This window comes from Rhipicephalus sanguineus, chromosome 10 (genome assembly GCF_013339695.2).
Source record: "Rhipicephalus sanguineus isolate Rsan-2018 chromosome 10, BIME_Rsan_1.4, whole genome shotgun sequence".
NCBI classification, from domain to species: domain Eukaryota; kingdom Metazoa; phylum Arthropoda; class Arachnida; order Ixodida; family Ixodidae; genus Rhipicephalus; species Rhipicephalus sanguineus.
In genome coordinates, this window is record NC_051185.1 from 61598781 (window position 1) to 61619184 (window position 20404).

The window sequence follows — 20404 nt, forward strand, 5'->3', positions numbered from 1 at the left end:
GACGGAACAAGGGAATGTTCGAGTTAGCAGTCACTTGACGAATGAGATTCGATTTAATTCGCCAGCTTTTTTTTTATTTTTCTTCCTTATCACTAGCTTCCCGTATAGACAAGTAAAAATGGGGCACACGCGGCAGGTCTGGCACGACGAAAGGCAAACCCACTTCCAATACGCAAAAACGCAAGATGGGAGGCACGGTCTAGGCGCGACGTACACGCCACAGGAGCGGCGCTTGCGGCGAAGGTAAAGGGGGGGGGGGGAGCACACTTGAAGGGGCACGACTAATCGTCGCGTTTCGAACATGCACGCGCGCGCCATCTTCTCTCCCTCCCGACAAATGCGTGGCGTTTATCTTCTTGTTTCTCGCACGAAGATACTACAGTGTTTAGCTAAAGAGAGGGGAGGGAGAGAGAGAAAGAGAGTCCGTGTTGCGCAACTTGTCCTCGTCGGCTGACACATTCCGTGGAGAGGCCCACCCCAAAACCCGAGAGACAAAACGAGACCTAGTAGGTGCTCGCGCACGGCTGCACCTTGTAGGAAGAAAAGGAAGCCGACGGATTCTGCAGGTTTAGACTATACACCTCTAAGAAAAAAAGGTGTCTTCTTTACTACACATGTGACTCTCCCATGTATAACTCCCTTTAGAGGGCCACGCTGACTCTCTTTAGGAGAGTAGTGCGTCCCACGACTCTCCTAAAGAGAGTCAACGTGACCCTCTAAAGAGAGTTATACATGGGAGAGTCACATGTGTAGCAAAGAAGAGTCAAAGAACACCTTTCTTTCTTAGAGTGTAGGATGATGCTGAAAAGTGTGTGCTTGCTTATGTAAGCAATGCCTGAACACAAAGAGCATAAGGCAAAAAAAAAAGAAAAGAACACAGAGCAGGGAAGCGGGTAACGGAGTGGCGCTACTAACAGCTGTTTATTCAAGTCATACCCTCACCGAGTTTAAATACATATTTTCATAGTGCTGCGCATGCGCAACACCGCTTTGGAAACCAGCCAGCGTTCAATAAACGCCTTTACAGTAATAATAAAAATGTAAATATGTGAAAGTACCTGCCGTACATCAGATGCAACAGACAGCCGCGCATGCCAAAAGAAAACCCTGCAGAAATTTATATTCGGAAGCACGCAAGGAGATCGAAGCCCTTTTCTCTGTTCGTCGTCTTTCGCGCTATATACTTTCTTAGTGTTCATGGATAGCCAACTAGCCCGACAGTCTCTTCTGCTAAGCAATGCCTATTTGCTCAAGAGCGTACGGGTGTGCCAGCTTGTGTAGGTGAAAACATGGAACCACTATCGGCGGTGAAGTGTCGCAGGTGGAAAAAAATTTGTCTCACGAAAGAGTACTTGGCTGAAGAATCGGAGTTCGAACGAGAAGACAACTGGTGAGTTAGTAAAGCGAATCTTTTCCCAATTAACGCAGACTGCTGCGCTAAGCTAACTACTATCAAGTACGAGTACCAAGAACATACTAACGAGTTACCTGAGAATCTTGTAAGATAACTCGTTTCATGACCAAGTTTTTTTTTTTTTTTTTTTTGCGTCGCAGCGCAACTCTAACGCAACGTAAAGAGATAAGTGGACACGGCCGGGTCACGTGATGAGCAGGGTAGATAACCAGTGGTAGGTGAGAACGACGAAAAAGGTACCAAGAGATGGGAAAGTCACTCGAGTCCAGCTGAGAATTATGGGGGCTGGTGAAATTAAGAAGTTCGCGAGAATTAAACCGAATTTTGGTCGCGCACTACAGGGCAAAACTGGAGACCATTGCGAGAGGCCTCAGCGTCTTACAGCTGGCATAGAATACGATGGTGATGATGTTTACTTGACCGACTCACAGGCGAGATTAGCGAGAAATTGCCATAAGTGCGCAGTCAGACATTTCCGGCTCGTTCATCCTAATAACACTTAGTCATACTCTATTTTTACACTTTTCCCAAGATGCATGATTAACGCGTTTGCCCCGGATAATCGTGCCGCCACAAATTTTATGACTCAGCAACGGACGAGGAAGCCGTCACGTATACGCCAACGACCTCAGTCGCTAAGTCCAACGACCTAGCACTGCGTATCTTAATCTCCAGCGACGCGACTGCTTTGCGATACCAACGTTAGTGCGACCTCCTTTTTCTTCTAACATCCCCAGCACCACCCCACCCCACCCCACCCCTCTTCGCATACGCCTTCGTCACTCTGAAGATACAGCAAAACTTGCAACATTCGCAAAAAGACGTTCGTCTTACTGACAACGAGCCCTAACTGACGCACGCGCGCTAAGTGTCCTTAATATCGACACGGCACTCGAGTTTCCCAGGCTCCCTAGACCGAAGAACAAACCCATAACTCCAGGCGCTCAGCCCTTCAAGAGTTAAAGTGGATACTTAATATCGACACGTCTAAAAACCATGCCTTCGGCTCATGAAGCGAGCTGAGCGCTACAACGTCAACGAGGGGGCGCTGACAGTTCTGCCATGAATCAGCGATGGGATCTGTCGCGACGGTCTAGCCACAAGTCATCGTTCTTCAAACCCGTGCGAGTTCTGGCAAAATAGAAATGAAGAGACGGAAAGTCGGGCTCGCTCGGAGCAGACATGTGCGCGAACTAATACGGTCGTAACTGGGCGCACGGAATACCGCGGAAAAGCGTCGTAATTGTTTCCGGTGCCGCCGTTATGGTGAGTTACGGCTTCGACTTCGTCTCGCGCGCTCCTCCCACGACAGAGCGGGGGGCCAACACTTCCGCGAATGGAAACCCAAAACGCGGCCACATACGTACGTAGTACGTGTCGTCTGCTCGCACAAGTTGCGCGTATAGGATGAGCAGACGACCAAATCGACACAGTTCGTCTGGCAACAACGGGCAGACTACCACGCAACGGGCAGACTACCACGCAGCTTGCAAGCAGTGCGTGCAGAGGACAAATCACGTGACGTCTCAAACGTTAGCGTCTCAAAATGTCTTTATTACGCCCCGAAGTGACCACACACATGACGGAGTTGACGGAGTCTCCACTTGTGATGATGAAGAAGAGTGCCATATGTGGTGATGAACATGCACAGACAATGTAGAAGACAATGTAGAACACGTCCACAGTGATTTTAGTAAAAACTCGGTCATTGGGTTGATGTCATATCGGGTAACCATTATTACCTATATTTACCATCATTCAGCGATAACTACAGCAATCCTATGCTTATATAAGATACGGCCACACTGTCTAACATTCGTAAAAGTTAGCTAACATATCCGCACCCATCTATAGCCATCTGTTGCGACAAGTGTCACTCATTAGTTGACACTAATGAGTGACAACTATTGCTGGAGTAAAAAGGACAGTCTTAAATTCGGTCACAAATATTCATCGTACCCGCTTACAGAGTGTGTGCGGAACAGGTTTGGGAAGACGCTGTCTTCACAAGAACGTCGCTGGAAACGAGCGCCTCTCTCACTAAAAGACGAACCTCTAAATCATGGCCTGTTGCGTAGTTCGGCTATATGAATTCCAGCTATCGTCTGCAGCGGTTGCCAGACGTAACGACCTCTGCTAGCGAAAGAGAGAGAGCGCGCGCTTGTCGTCCATGTTTCCCAAGGAATTCTTCATAAATCATACACAATTTTACGAAACACGTCACATGGGACTCACATATCTCGAAACGGCCCAGTTGATTGGGGCCGAAAGTTAGGCGGACGTCCACAAATTGTTACGCCATGCCTCCTGGAAGAAACAGATAAAAACGCATACAGAACCGGGGCCCCATCAAATGATGGGCACCTTGCCGTGTGACCCACTTTCGTTTCGCAATTTGGCTACGATGAATGGCGGAAAGTTTGGGTTGCTTCTTTTGATAAACGGCCTAATAAACGAGCTCGGAGTTCGGTGGCACTCATAAAAGGGGTGTGTCAAACGACCGAGTGTGCGACAGTTCGCCGACCTTGAGGCCTCGAAACACGCAGTCCCTACGCAATGTTACGCAAGTGGCTGTGGTGAAGATGAAGAGCAAGATGAAGAAAAAGGACAGCAAGAATAAGAATAAGCGCGAGAGCGAGAAGAGCGATAACAAGAACAACAAAGAGAACGAGTTCAAGGAAGTTAAGAACAAGAAGAAAAAGAAATGTGGCCGTCCTTCCTAAATTCTCAAGTTGCGATTGTTATTTAATATAGATCATTGTAAAACATTTTCGAGAGTCATACCTTTCAAGTGTGTCCATTTCTGTTATAGTTTCTGGGCCAATCCCCCAAAGTGGGTGTCAGCCATCCTCACAGGTTTTCAACTTCCTTCCGGAAAACGCATCCCGGAAATGCATTCCGGAAATACAACAAGCATTCGGGATCCCTTAGTGTGCTATGGCGGTGAAAACGAAAAAAAAAAAGAAATTTAGGACGAGGTTTTTACGAGTCAGAACCACGATATGATTAAGAGGCACGTCGTATAGTAGAGAACTCTGGAATAATTTTTACCGCCTGGGGTTCTTTAACGTGTACGCTAGAGTTTGCGTGTGTGTGTGCGCGCTTTTGTTTTTGCGTTTCGTGCTCATCGATATCCGGTCAACGTGGCAAGGTATCGAACCGGCGTCTTCGAGCTTAAGCAGCTCCATCACCATAGCCGTAACTCTACCACGTCGGGTGCCCGTCAAAAGAAGAGTGGCACGTGCGTGTCACCGGGAAGTGGACTGACGTCCCCGTACGCGAGCATGCGCGACACGAAACGCACGCGATAACGGTGACGGATAGGGGGAGCGCGCACACCGAACCCAGGACCACCCTCCGACGACTTCCTGCTCAGGCAAGTGACACGGGCGACCTTGAAAGACGAATGTTTCAAGGGCGTGTCTTCAAAATTCAAGAAAAGGGTTGCATACCTCCGCCTAAGAATGTACTCGCAAGACACGGCCGGGCTCCTCTCTATATTTTTGTTTCTTTGTATGTGCCTGCGGTATGCCGAAAAAAGCTGGTTTCAAGCGCCGAAAATTCCTGTAGGATGTTTGGCATTCTCTAAAGACCAAACAAGTCATCTTTTCTTCGCAAAACAGTAAAATTGACTTCAAAAATGCGAGCTTATGAGCGCGAAAGATTGTTTCCGCACTAGCTGTGACCGTACGCAAGTCATTTAGAAATCATCGGGGAGGCCCAATTAATACCAAATTTTCCAGATAACTACTACGGCTGGATAAGGGGGAACTATATTTCTTATTAACTGCTGCGATACTTGCATCAAACGGGGCTGCATGCATTTATACGTCGTCCTTCTGCAATTAATAATGCAGGTATCCTACGGTAAATATAAAAACTATAATCGATCGCGCGAAATTGTTCCGGAAGCGGCAAGCTTTCTTTTTCCTCCTATGGAGCCATGCGATTTCCCGTAATAGGCTAATATTGTGCCTGCGCCCAACGGTTACATTGCTGAGGCGGTAATGTTGCAACAGGCGGAGTTAGCCTGGCATACATAGCCGGCAACTGTTCCGCCTGAGCATCTCATCAATCCTAGCAGCGCGTCACCAGGTGTTAAACATCCCTGTGTCACGCCAGAAAGCAATCGGCAATCTTCGAACTCTCCTCCCGATTGCCACGGGCCATTCGGGAAAAACAACATCTTCAAACGTCCTTGAAATCAAGGCTTCGACGGACACCCGTGTGGTCGGGAAGAATCACTGAACCAAAAGACGAGGACGCCCACCACAAGAGGATAAACAATATATTGACGTTTCGGCACCCGGAACGGGAGCCTTGTTGACAATAACGTTCAGGGTCTAAGACCCCTATTGCGTCCAAAGGCAAAGACAGTCATTGTTACATTGTAAAAATGAGACGCCCAATAACTAAGACAGAAACAGGCAAAACGGCAAGGCGTTCTCTGTTCCCCTGCACCTAACTTACCAGATTAGCATGCACTAACTAAGCTATGCAACGAGTTCAGGGTAGCTGCAAACGTTGCTCTCCCTAAAGTTCCGCACTGCACCGAACTTAACCAGTCAAAATAACGCATAGGTTGTTTCAACTGAAGTGTAATTAAGTTCGGCGGTTTCTAACAACGAACCCAGGTAGGAGTTAAAATATACGGCGTACGACATGGAAGAGATTAAATTGTAACTTTACCGGCCACATCGTTAGCGATGCCTTCATTACCCGTCGTTGCTGGCAAGTTCCCGTAGTCTCTAACTCAACCTGTGTACACATCTCCCCGGTAATACTCAATCACGCATAGCTACGAATACCGCGAGGACGCAAGAGCCAACGTAACAGATAAAGCATGAAAGGAGCAAAAGTTGAAGCTTTAACGAGAGGCTGCCGCAGTTGCCGCAAAGCATGTTCAAACGGTCTTCGAAGCGAGCACTTTCTTCTGTACACAACCTTCCGCACCACTCCTACTTTCTGTCCCTGCTTACTCATGTTATTTATCGGCACACCTGCTGAGAAAATAAGAAGTGGAACTCCTCAGTGGGGAAGGAGAACACCTATCTGTGGGCGGCGACGCAGAATTTAGTGGCGTCAATTCGGGGGGCGTGTTTTCTTTGGTTTGGCCGTTGCGTTGTGCACACACAGGCTGTGGGGGGTTGTATAACACAACGGCCTATACACGCAAGCTTTGCGTATCGTCGAAGACGGCGGCAGTAATTATACCGTCCGGTGAAAGCGGACGCAATTTAACCGCGAAACCATACCCTGTCGGACGCAGGGAAGGAACGTAGCTCTAGAGGCATGCCGACAGGTTGTCCATTAAGGTGAAAGTCGTAGATTAAGGACCCTGTACCTTCGGAACGAAAGAAAGAAAAAGAAAACTCGAAGAATTTCGAGGTAGAGACGAAGAGGAAGACTATACTTGGTTTTCGTTGTTTCTTTTTCTAGGAAAGTACGGAGTCAATTTTCCACCTGTGCGTTCATAGAAGGCTAATTTAATTAAAGGTAGAGACCGTGCAGTCGACCTGTAGTAGGGCAACGCCTATGTGGAGGACTTGGGATTAGTACTGGAAACTTGCAGGTATTAACGTACATAACAATGTATACAAACTAGCGTCTTTGTACTTCGATCCTCGTCATAAATCCGGCCGCCTTCAGCAATCGAACCAGCAATCGAACCCGCGAGGTAGTGCACAGCGTCACTATATGCCACTGAACCGCCGCAAAGCATGTAACAGATTTTTTTTAAATCGTTGCATATTTCAGACTACACTTGTTTCTTGCTTGTATCGCGCCGCCGCTATTGGTACCTTTAAGGAAACGTTCGTTCACATATAATAACAATAACTGTTGGAGTTTTACGCGCCAAAACTACGATATGATTATGAGGGACGCCGTAGTGGAGCGCTCCTGAAATTTACTCCACCTGAAGTTCCTTAACGTGCACCTAAATCTAAGCACACGGGCCTCTAGCATTTCGCCTCCATCGAAATACGGCCGCCGCGGCCGGGATTCGATCCCGCCACCTTCCGGTCAGCAGTCGAGCGCCGTAACCAATAGACCACCGCGGCGGGTATCATTCACAGATAAACGACGACAGAACGCGGTGTCCTGAACAGCGTACGTAGTTAAGCAGATGACACTGCCCGTAAAAAAAGTTAGTGAAGACACGCTGCTGTGTTTTAAAATCGGTGTTGTTGCCTTCTGTAGAATACACGCAGAGATGCAATTGAATGGCATGCGTTATACGTATAAGGGGCGCGTTCTCGCCTATTAAGATGCCCGGCGGGAGAAAGGAAAAAAAAATGGTGTCCTTGAAATGGAGACGGGGTAAGACAAATTCGTAACCAACTCTAGGTCGTTGAGGCTGGCGCCACATATCGTGAGGCCGGATTCAATAGAATATACGCTCGTTCCGGACGCTGCCCAAATTAACGTCTGAGAGAGAGAAAGAGAGGAAGAGTGGGAGGAGTTCTGACGAGGGAAGCAGTAAAAAGACGAAGCCTGCGCCGGGGACAGATTTACTGCCCTTCGTGAGTTCGTGGGACAAAAACAAAAAAAACAGGGATCGATTCGCGAACCGAAACAAACGGATAAACAAAAGGAGACAAGGAGCCTTCAATAAGGTACAAAAAAACAAAGAAAGAAAAAGCACTGGATAACGGGAGAGACTATACTTGTGCACTGAACAAATAGCTCTCCGCTGCCCTCACCTTTTTAAAAACGCCTGTCTCTCCTCTGCTCGCAATTCTCGCTGGCCGCGTTACGTAATCTCTCCACTTTCTCCCGCCGAAATTGTTCCCTCCTCACCCTTGCTTCATTTGGCCAGACCCCACCCCCCCTCCCCTTCTTAGGCAGGGCCCGTTTAGAACTTTCACGGTCAGTGAATATGGACACGGTGGTGCAGCCGCCGCGCTCTTGTTGAGCAATCGCCAAACCGGTACACTTTTACTGTCATATTGATTTTTGAAATTTTTATTTTTTGTTCGTTCCACGAAGTCTTTCCTGTACAGAGAAAGGCCTCGCCGTCCAAAAGAACACCAATAGCAGCCTTCAGTGATGGAGATATATAGAAATATGCTTTCATTCAAATGAAGCAGGCTAGCAAAGACTAATCCATACCAGACCGAAAGTGGGCGGTTTCCCTTGTCAAGAAGAGCGCAGTCGAAAAAAAATATATATAGACAGAGGAGGTAAGGATTCGGAGATGACAGCGTGCTGTATTTATTACGCAGTCCTTCGTGTAATTCGTGAACCAGGCCCCGCCCCCATACCCGCTAACTTCGACAGCGACGGAAAGTTTGCCCACAATGCCGCTAAGAGTCGCTCGAGCTGGAATGAAGAACACAGAGGGCGCGCCCTTAAATCACCGCCGCGGAGCCAATCGACTACTGCCAGTGGCGCCATCTTTATGACTTTGGAACAACGATGCTGAACGGGGGCAGAGTTGTACCGAAGATGCGCATCGCGATGAGTGCATTCGGTGTGCTTATGTCTTAAACTAGGAGGGGGGGGGGGTGAAATAACGTGCTTAACCCTGCAGTTACAGAGTTCGGACTCTGCAAGTGACTCTGCGACTGTGGCTTTGTGTTGGGAGATGTAGAAGCAGAGGTTTACTGCGCAATGGAAATAGAAGATGGAGAGAGAGAGAGAAACAACTTTATTGACGGCACAGCGAGGTCGTTGAGTTTAGCTTGCCGGTGGTTCGAATGGTGGTGGCAAGTAGCTCGCCACGACCTTTTCGGCCCAGTTAGTATTTGCCAGTAAGAAAGAGGATGCTGCGCCAACGGGCATACATTGGACCACATATTTATTCTCACATCGACAAAAAAGAAAATTATGCGCTTGATCCGGTTTGCTCTGTACAAAAGTTTGAAAAGATAAGGCTATATTTTTTCTATGTATCACCAAGCATTCACACCGTCCATGACCAGGATTTGGGGACCTGTGCACGTAGCGCCATCTCTGGTTGATGACTGCGGTGGCCTGCCGTAACTGAATGGGCAATAGGCTAAAAAAAATCGTATCTGACGAAAGAAGCCAGTTATCAAAAACGACTCTCGGTTCTATAGGCCTCCCAAGCTCGGCCAGGGGGCGCTGCGTCGCGCGCGTTTCGCCGCCTTTCTAGCAAAAACCGGTCGCTCCCCTCTCCGCGCCTGCCTTTTGACTGCGCTATCTCCGCACGTTCAGGCACCCTGCACGCGCTGTTCTCTGCTCGCCGTGCACGTGCAGCTTCACGTGTCGCTTGCTCTGAAGGTTTAGAAAGATCCCAGAGATGGAAAAAAACGTTTTAACGGTGGGAATCTCACTAGAGGAGGACGGTTGATCGACCACCTTTTCGGGACCGAGCAGGTCGTCAAGGGCGATGCTGTTTGTGCGAGCGCTACGTGCGTGCCGATGCTGAACGGGCACATTTCTTTGACATGAATAGGGAGGTGACTGCGCGAGTTCTGTAATTATGTTACCGGTAAAACGCACATTCGTTGCGGCAGTCGTGTCTACTCGGAGCTGTCAGCCAACACCCCGCACGCTTTCGCGTGCGTTTTCTATTGATAACTTTTCGATCGCATGGATGTCAAGTTTGTCGTGCGGCTTTAAATTTATTATGAGCTCAGTGTGAAGAGCATAAATTTACATCTGTCCTGTTGAGTCACTGGCTGCATCGCAATGCGCAGTGTTCAGTTTCGTGGGAGTTTCACTTTTGCCGAGGTTTGCATCGAATGATAACAACGTCGGATCGCAAGTTTAATGTCGCCTTGGATTTTTTTAGAGCTCCCTTTGACAGCATAATGATATACCCAAACAAAAAATAAATAAATATTTCATGCCCACTTCGACGATGCATGTTTCTTGCAGAGGCGTGTTTCATTTCGAATAATATCGACGCCTGATCACGCACCGTGTTCGCTTATTCGAATGTCGCTTTAGTTGTTTCGACAGCTCGCTTGGTCAGCATCATACTATACAGGGGCGTAGCCAAGGGGGGGGGGGGTTCAAACCCTTCCCGAAAATTTTCAATTTTGCTTGCGTATATGTACACGCACACATACAAACGCACGCACAAACATACATAAAGTATGGTTGGACCCCCCCCCCCCCCCCCGAAAAAATTTCTGGCTACGCCCCTGATACTATACAATACCCACTGGGATCGCGCATGTTTGTGATTATGCCGAGATTTGTGCCCAATAATAAGCGCATCTGAATTCGCGAAGCTATCGAAAATTTAATTGCCACCTTGGTTCTTTTTTCAGCTTGTTTCCAAAGCGGCATGCAAGGCTTTTTATTACGTGCCGAACGCATGACATTAATACGAGGCACGCCGTGGTGGATTAATTCGGATTAATTTCGGCCACCTGGGTTTCTTTAACGTGTACGTAAATCTAAGTACGCCGGTGTTAGTGCATTTCGCTCCCATCGAAATGCAGCTGCTGTATGCGTGAATCGAACCCATGACCACGATTTTAGCAGCGCAACACTTCAGCCTTCTAAGCAATCACGGCGTGTCGCATGCAAGGCCAATATAAACGCTCAGTGCAAACATACAGCTTAATTCTGTTTACAGGGAGCCGCGACGGGAAATGTACCGCAATCAGCTGAATTAAACACTTAGTACTCACGGTACGTTATTTATAAACTGTGGTGTAATAAGCCCAAATGCTCCGCTGCTGTAACATTACAAATGGTTGACTCGGAAAGCCAGCGCGCAATCTCGAAACGTACAGCGGCTGTCTATTTGTTGTAACTTCGGTTCACAAACGCACTTCCCTTTCAAATGAGCACGATCATCGCGTTTCTCCCCGTTAATAGTTCGTAATACTGTGTACTACAAAAACTGCTTCAAGGTGACAAGACCGCGAAATCATCGCGGCGAACTGCCATAATCCACTCTTGACGCCTCTGCTCCTCGGACTGCTTGCATTGGAAACGGTAGAACATGACAGGAAGTTTTCGGCTTTTCGACATTTTTAAACTTTTGTGACAGTTCACAATGCAGCAGGACTGCGTGCCTGCTTTCGAGTACGACGAAGGAAAGGCACCCATAGCGTGAAAAATGCGAGATAAAAGCCCCGGGGAGCACGTTCTCCGCGCGCGCGATGGGAAAACCAAGCAAGAGCGACCCGTCCCAGCTACCGGAGTTTTCCCCTCTCTCCGCTGGGGCGGCGGACGGCGCTGCGCAAACTTGAGCGTTGGAGGCCTATACAGCAGAGACTTATTTGAATATTCTGGTAAAATTACAGTATCGCACTACAAACCGCGTGGCTTCCGAGAGTGTTTAGTATTTAACAATGGGGCCCCATGTGTTTCTAATGGGCGATGTTCAATTGTCCTGGGAAGCCACACGCTTTGTAGTGCGATACTGCAATTTTGCCAAAATGTTCCAGTAGGTCTCTGCTGCATGGAACCCGGAGTCGTTTTTGATAACCAGCTTTTTTTAAGACATATGATGTTTTTTCGCCTATTTCCCATTCAGTTATGGCAGGACGCCGTTGCTGCCGCCGGGAGATGACGCTACGTAGAGATGTCCCCAAATCCTGGGAATGCCCTGCGCTTTCCTCCCTTGTGCAGTTCAAGATAATTTTCGCCCCTTGATTCCTTCCGCCAGTGCAGGGTAGCAAACCGGAAGTGCGCCTGGTTAACCTTCCTTCCTTTCTTTAAGTTTCACGCTCTCTCTCTCTCTCTCCTTGTAACTTCCGAATTCCCACAATGTTTGTACTGAGTCTTTTTTTTTTTTTCATTATAAGATGCACGCTTGGTAAGCCAGCAACTGCATGACTTCATTGAAACATGTCCGGAACCACGCTCTCTTCAAGCTCCACTGACCTCGGCCGGACTTTCGCTGCCAAGATCGACGGCGTCCGTGCGCCGCACTCGACGTCTTCTTCAAACGAACGAAGAATTCAAATAAGAACATAAGGGGGGGCAAGCTTAATGAATGGGCGGGCAAGAGAGAGAACGGCAGGTCTCTACCACACATCACGGCCCATTTGCAGCGGATGCGAGGGCATCAACGCATGCGGCAGTGCATCCGGCGCAGCTGGATACAATGTATTCCACAGTGCTAAGAGAACGGGAAGGACGTCCCTGCCAACGAAAACCAAGCACTCGAGCTGGCTAGACTGTCTCCGCGACTCCGAGAGACACTCAATCTCACTTCCGAGCTCGAGGCATCCTGGACTTAGGACGCCTCTGCGAAGCTGTATATTCTCGGAATAAAGATGTTGAAATTACGTCAGGACTGAGAGCGACAGAGGCTGCAAAACGAAAGACACTTCATGTCGTGTGCTTCTTTTTATCTTTTCTATTATTTTAAAGTAATCAGACGCCGCCCCCCCCCCCCTTTCCAGGGCAGGCCGTTTGAAAACCCTCAGACGATCAGGGCTCGGCGAAGCATACTGCCTAGACGACGCGTGCTCCGGTTCTGTGCTCAAGCTGCCGTATAATGCCAATCTTCCCGAATGCTTATCCTGAAGAGCTTAGCGAACCTGGCACTTAACTGTTACACGGTGCGAGGTTGCCAGCTCGAATCGCGCGGGTCGAAACCTAAGACTTATGCAGACTCTACACACCTCATGTTAATCCAGAGCCTTCCACTACACGGACTTTTTCGTCGTCCACTGAGTTGAGAGGAATACATCACGTTACCTATGTTTAAGGAAAACAAACATACCGAAGATCTCTCCCGGAATTCGATCCCGCGACGTTCGGGCCAGCAGTTGAGCACCATATATCCTCCAGACCACCGCGACTGGTCGCGAAAGAACTTGTTTTAGTTAGGCCTAACTTGTTTGTATTCCATATGCCCGTGGCTGTACGTAACTAAGAGCATGGACAAGGGACTGAAAAGATAGCAAAGCACTCGAGTCGTTTTGTCTGTCGGCGGCCCTCTGTCTCCAGGCGGCGGCATTTCGTCTCTGCGCCCAGTAGCCGCCTATGACACGCTGGTTGTCGGGGCGCGACGAGGTCTCGATCGCTCCAGTCGTTGAGGCAAATGGTACGGACCCCCACGCTCCATTAATCTTCGGACAGATTCGCATTCTCGGACCGCGGGGCCACGCGCACACAAACCCAATGACCGTAGGAGAATTGAAACGGCAGCGCGCATATGTGGGGTCGTATACGCATGTGCGCGCTGCAAGGCGGAGAACTTAGAGAGGGAGCGGGGAAAGATATATACTGAATGTCCATTGCCTCGATCGGATGCCCGCGAATAAGTGCTAACGCCTGCGCAAGTGGTCTCCCGACCCACCGCACGCGGCGCGATAGAATGCAGATGTATGGGAAAGTAATGATTCGAGGCGGCAATTCGGTCAAGGTTTCCCGGAAGGCCCTCCTTAACCATTTTGCGCCACCGGCGCCGCTGTTCTAGACTGCACGTACAGACGAAATCGGTTTGACAACCGCAAAAGGAAGTCCGTGCGTACGTGAGTGTGTGTATGAAAATGAAAGGAAAACAACGATCGATTCCTCTTTCGTAAGAATGCATCGTTACACGAAGGTGACGTCCGGGCGTCCTATCTCGAGTGATCATCGTTTTTGCTTGTTATTTCACTACGTGTCACATATATCTCTTTATAAGCTACGCAACAGCTCGCCCAAGCTAATATTCTGCTAACACTAAAGTGAAACATGCGTGCATTCGTCTAAGTAGTCGTAGCTTTGTTAGACGTTAAAAATACAAATGGATGTATTGAACAAAGGAGAAGAAGGCAGCCGAACCAACTCATCCTTTTAGAATATACACAGGGTAAAGCCTCCATCGCATCTTCGTCTTTGACCCAATTCTCTGATTCACACGACGTCACGTGTCCTCCTGGGCTCATCCCAACAAGCTTATGTTACAGGATATGACGTCCAGGACATCTATGATTGTTTCTGAAGCAACTTGTCTAGGAGGTATTGCTTAACTAGTCTACAAGGGGAAGAGAAGTAGAAGCCGGAAGTGATTTAAGAGACACCCCACGCAGACACCCGAAACCAACGCGCCGATACTATCGCCTGGCAATTTTGCTCACGTGATTTCCGTGACGGAAGTGACGTCAGTAACATCGCGTCATGGAAAAATATAACAGCACGAGGGACGGGACTGAAGACACAAAAACCACAGGTCTTCAGTCCCGTCCCTCGTGCTGTTATATTTTGCCATGTCGCACCAACTTGCCCAGACAAAGTCTCTGCTAAAACAAAGCGTCAGCGTTAGATAGACACGGAGAATAAAAAAGTTTCTACTTGAAAACCACCCTTTCACAACACCACGCGCTCCACTCTTGCCACGAGAAGACGCCTTGATAAGGCAGAATACGTGCGAAAAACAAAACACTGCTAAGTGGCGACGCCGCCTTGGATCTTGTCGCACTAGAAAGTCATGATATCATGGATTTAAGGTGGACTGCGTCTGCTAGGGTCTGCATTGTTCTTTAACAGTGGAAATGGATTACATTGTGCTGGAAGGCAGCCAAAGAGAGCGCGGCAAGTTTCGGGAAATTTTGTTGGACAGTCTGGTCAATATGAGAAAAAAAGACACTGAAGTCCTAAAAAGAGACAGGGCGTGCAAACACGGACACAAGAAAGAGGTCAGGACACCACAAACACCGACTAACAACTGAAGAGACGCACAACGGCTGAAAAGAAAGAAGGCACGAAAACTTATCCGCGCATGCCCATGCAACCGGCGAACCTATCAATCCGGCACGCGTGGCGGTCTACGTGGAAGATAACTGTTAAGGTATTTGATTTCATCTTTATGCAAGTTAATCGACGGTTGGCTCACGCATGCGCCTACCACTATTCTCGATATGCCATGCTTCAATCATCAGGCGCGTTTCTTCATTTCTATGCCGGTACAACACTGCGCATTCATCGAATTTTGGCGTGCACAGCCAACCGTCGATTAACTTGCATAAAGATGAAATCAAATACCTTAACAGTTATCTTCCACGTAGACCGCCACGCGTGCCGGATTGATAGGTTCGCCGGTTGCATGGGCATGCGCGGATAAGTTTTCGTGCCTTCTTTCTTTTCAGCCGTTGTGCGTCTCTTCAGTTGTTAGTCGGTGTTTGTGGTGTCCTGACCTCTTTCTTGTGTCCGTGTTTGCACGCCCTGTCTCTTTTTAGAATGAATACGTACCAACTAGCTCAGCTCTCTGTTATTCTAAACTGAAGTCCGTGACGTCACGTCAGCATTGATGCGCTGATGTATCGGCGCGAAATTTAAAAATGATTCTCTTTCATTCTTACTTCCAATAGTGAACCTAAGATGGCGAAATTAACAACAATGGTGTTCTCAGAGCATAATTTTTCAAGAAGAACTAATTCAATACTTCATTTAGGTGGCCCTTCAAGCTCGCTTTGAACTCCGCTATTGGACCTTCTTGCCGTCCTTCTCAAGCAGCGCAAACGGAGACGATTTGGAGGACGCGACTCGTACACCCGACCTTTGGCGTCACAGCAGAAGCGCTGCGTCGCTAGCGAGGCGCGAGGGCGACGTACGAAATTGCGTCGATCCTCGGGCAACAAGGCTGTATACAGTGAGCAACAAGAACACTGGCTGCAAAGCTTCTCGGTGCGAGACACAACGGAGTGGCTGTTTGTTGCACGCAGCTTGCTTGCTTGTTGGAGACACTTGACATTCGTTGACTCGATGCAGGGCGAGGAAACGACCCCCAACTGCTACCATCATGCGTTCACAGTCACCACCGCGTGATGGCGTCGAATCGTGCAGGGAGCGTAACAACACACCGTGTCTAATCGTTACATATCCAAGCCTACAGCAACAATTGAACCGGTTTTCCGGGTCATTTCGCTCCTAGTGATATGACGTACCAACCACAAAGCTGCGCGACACTCTCAAAGTTTCGCAGCAGCCATGCACTTCCGGGACAAAGTTGACTAAAGAGCATCCGCTGCGTGCTCATAAATAGGGAACTGTACAAATCACTCAATGCCCTGTCTCACAAACTAAGCGTGCAGTGTAAGGAAGGCTAAGGCTCCTGTGAATCATTCAGTGAAGCTGCCCTTCAGTCGTCGCGCGAAACCCGACCAGAGACAAGACAGAGCAGCCCTTTCTTTATGGTCTTGTTTTCTGGTTGACTTTCGCGGCAACATTGTACGCAAATGGCCTCTACGATGATGTCACGCTGGGAAACGACCTTGAAAGAGCCGTCTACAACCAGCAACATAACGGATGAGCTGTTTCCCACCGTCGTAACGCCAACAGTGAGAAACGAACGCTCACGACCGAGTTACGAGAGCTGCAACCACCAGGGGTCAGCACTACCAACGACATAGGAAACGACCGCTCGCTGTTCAGTTCGTATATCGTCTACGACTGAAAGAAAACGTCAGAAAAAAAATAGGCATGCACTGACCATTCCGTGGCAGAGGGAGACGACCGCCTTGGAGCCGGGCTCGCCGACCACGTCGCCCGAGTAGAAGCAGTTCCTCACGTCGTCCGCGCCGTCGGCCTCGTTCTCGGCGTCGCCGTCGCGCAGGGGCACCAGGTCTCTCGCGTCCTGACCGCCGGGGGCGTCGCGGTACCGCAACGCGAGAAGCCTTGGCGACACGTGGCTCGAGTCCCTCCACAGGCGTAACGTGAGTCCCTGCTCTACGCGCCACAGCACGGGACCGTCGTCTTCGTGGTTCCGACGTCCTTCGGAGCGAGACCTCTGCGAAGACCCGGCAGAGGGCCACGAGGAACGTCGCCGCCGGTTCGAAGACGACGCGTTGGACGACGACGTCATCGACGGAGGAGGACGTAACGATGATGATGACGATGAGAAAGGTTGAGAGGAACTAGATGACGCGGCGGAGAACAAGAATGCGGAGGAAGCGTGTTGCCAGTGGTTGGCCGCTGTGGGACGGTCATGCCGCCTCGTTCTGGACGGGGAGGAGTCCAGGGGCTCTGGGAACACTGGCCTCGTTCGCGGCAAGGAGGAACCTGCGAATGAACAAAAAAGAAACAAAACGGATCTTTTTATTTAGTTCCTCCATTACCAAAGTTCTCATCAGTATTACATTACGTTTTGGGTTAGTTTTGTAGCATTCAGTTGTATTTCGGCTAATGTACTGTTGAATCTCATGTTCTACATGGCTGTCTACAGAAAGATAAAAAAGTGAACGCAGTGTGGCTTACAGCATGATACCTCCTGTTCTTTACTCTGTCTGTGAGGGACGTTATATTGTCAAGTATAGCATACTCCTGTAACAATCTCCAATAACAGACTTCCAGCACTCCATTTTAACATTCCCCTTCGTGCGAACCATGCTGGAACTATAGCTACTGCTAGCTAGCTCGCTTCCCTGGCGAGCGTAGAAGAGCTGACGCTTGCTAATCCCTGCCACTTTTCTTCGACCCGATACGCCATGTACAGTACGGTCCACTGTTAAAGGGAACACCCTAATGAGCATATTTCATATTGGTGGCCCCGTAACTTCAGGTGGATGAGGAAACATTGTCCGTGCACAGTAATAGTTTGTGAAGAGGAGTCTGTTTTTCTAATAAAGAGTCTCTCTCTCTCTCTCTCTCTCTCTCTCTAAGCCACTATGTTTTTGTAAGAGAGCGAAATCCGGACATGCCCTTCACGCAAGTGTTCCCTTTAAGAGTGGACCCGCCTGTACATTACACCGCCTCAGACGGCTCATCCCGTCTTTATTATACAGCTTACATTCGATGCGATACGCCTTCTCTGTGCTTTGTCGCCGTTCACTTCGATACGATGCGGCAGAAAATACGATGCACCACTTGACGCATTAACGTTAACCTCGCTATAAAAAAGACGAAAATCAGTACAGGCACGCATACGAGCACCGCGAAACATCGACAGTCGGGGACAAATACGCCGGGCAGTCAGCGCGAACCTGAGAAAAAGGTAGCGAGTATTCTTCCACGCAGCTGTGAGGTCGACGTTCGCTCGCGTCTTATTCTCAGTCGGTCGCTGCGCTGCTAAAAGCAGTTGAACTTTCTTCTTCTGCGCTGGCTACCTTGTCACAGGGCAATAACTTCTCTGAGGAGCCCCTCAATCACGTGATTACCTTTTTAAATGTTACCCCCTATAGGAGGCCTTTTCATTAGAATTTCAAAGTGATCGTCACACGCCGCCTACTTGACTCCGGCAGACTCTTCGTACAGCGAAATAGAGAGGGGCAATTACGGATACAAAAGACGCGATGCATATAGACTGTCTGGGTGAGTCTACAAGCAATGCGCGCTCGAACGCTCTTGTGGCTATAGAAATGCGAGAGGCTCACTGTATGGCAAAGAGATTCGGGGCCAGCCCAACGCGCGAAAATGACTTTTTGTCGCTCTCTTCTCAGCCAATCACCATTTTCAATGACACGGAGATAGAAGCCGTAAAGAGACGGAGCAAAATAGATAAAAGAAGGAAGAGCGCAGCGGTGTTTATGGGGCGGTTCGAATGGCGACACTATAGACGCCGGAGGTCGCGAACTCACTCCGCGAAGGTGAAGAGCCGAGCAAGGCAAGCTGCAAGCATCTGTAAGCGCACGTGCGTACCCGCGTAACTCCTGCAAATGCGATCGCACCTTCTAGCATGCTGATGATCGCGAGAAGCGCCAGGCGCCGTGCCTGCGAGCGTATAATGACCACCCGTCGGCGAGTTTTAACGCCATCGGAATCGTCTCTCCCAGCGTACATACCGTGCGGGAAGAGACCTCGGGCCTGTAATACGAGGCTCATTCGAATTTCATAAGCGAATCATTCAAGGTATACAGCTACTGACTTAGAGATGTACACACGAGCAGCTCTTGACTGTTCCCTTTCCTTCTTCGCACAGCGTACGTTCATTAACGGCAGACGATATACGAAACAGACGAAACCGGTAGCAGACGATTCTACATCCGTGAAAGAGATGGGCGCCTGTGGCCACCATTTGCCTTCCCCCTAATGCAGTCGTGAAAAGCGACTGCTACCGAGCACGCCGCCGTTTTTATTTATTGTCACGCAAAGTGCCCTGGTATAGGACAAGCACAAAATGGGTGCTCTTATCTGGCAAAAATAAAACCCAAATGAGACAGCGGTTCAGGGCAAGATGGAGGCTTGAAGATACAAGTAATCGTTGAACAGGAATAGTCGCTGGAGCCAACGTTTGGGCAAGTGGACTTGTCCAAACGTTGGCTCCAGCGACTATTCCTGTTCGACGATTTCTCAGCAAAGAAAAGAAATTGCAGGCAGAATCTATCTCCCGTCGCCGTCATGCGAAAGCTTATCTTTGTTTTGTTAAACATGTACTGTTCCCGGGATCGGCATTTCCCTGATGCGACAATGGCTGCAGAAGCAGCACCTGGACGCCGATCCTGGAAATACATATGTAGCGCAATACTGTACTGCCTTTTTCTCGTAAGAGATTTAGGCGCGAGCCCCGCAACTTCGAAAAGAAGTTTCGGGAGACCTTGCCCTATCGGGGAAATGGGGACAAGCCAAGCTTGGCGTCTGCGTGCCTCGCGTATACTTTCTATGGCATGGCGCAGTACCCCCTCCTAAACTGTTTCCTTCCTCCATGCCGGGAATTGGACCTTCATGCACGTGCAACACTTCAGTTGCTACAGGAAGCAACGACTGTTCATATCCAGGCAACAATGCAATGTGGCAACGTGAAACTACAAGAGACCTCGGTAAAAGAACACATTGCCATATCAGAAACGGCCGACCACCGACAAGCCCACGAACCTGAGAAAATCGATTACTGGAAAAAGGCTGCACACAGATACGCAGGTGACCGGCACATCTTCGAGGGCCACAGTTCTGCGCGCTCGCCGGCGCCGGGTTTTTTGCGTACGACGCCGAACTCTCGGAGTCATAAAAGATTCGCCTAGAATGGCGTGTCGGGATTCTGATACACGGAGCCCACGGGCCGTTTCGCAACTCTTATGATTGAAGAGCTCTGTCTGCAGCGCTATACTCGTTTACTGAGCCGTGCAAAGGACCGGAAGGTAAACGGTAGCGCTTTAGTTATCCAAGTGCGCGAGCAGACGACAATATTGA

General features: G+C 49.2%; 1 protein-coding gene across 1 annotated transcript in view; it reads right to left on the minus strand.

The window, feature by feature from the left end:
* The window catches only part of LOC119371961 (A disintegrin and metalloproteinase with thrombospondin motifs 9), a 367660-nt gene that overhangs the window by 227303 nt on the left and 119953 nt on the right, over window positions 1-20404 (minus strand). The window contains exon 2 of the mRNA XM_037642406.2: window positions 16773-17341. Within this exon, the coding sequence (XP_037498334.1) occupies window positions 16773-17341 (569 nt within the window). The remainder of the gene's footprint in view (window positions 1-16772; window positions 17342-20404) is intronic.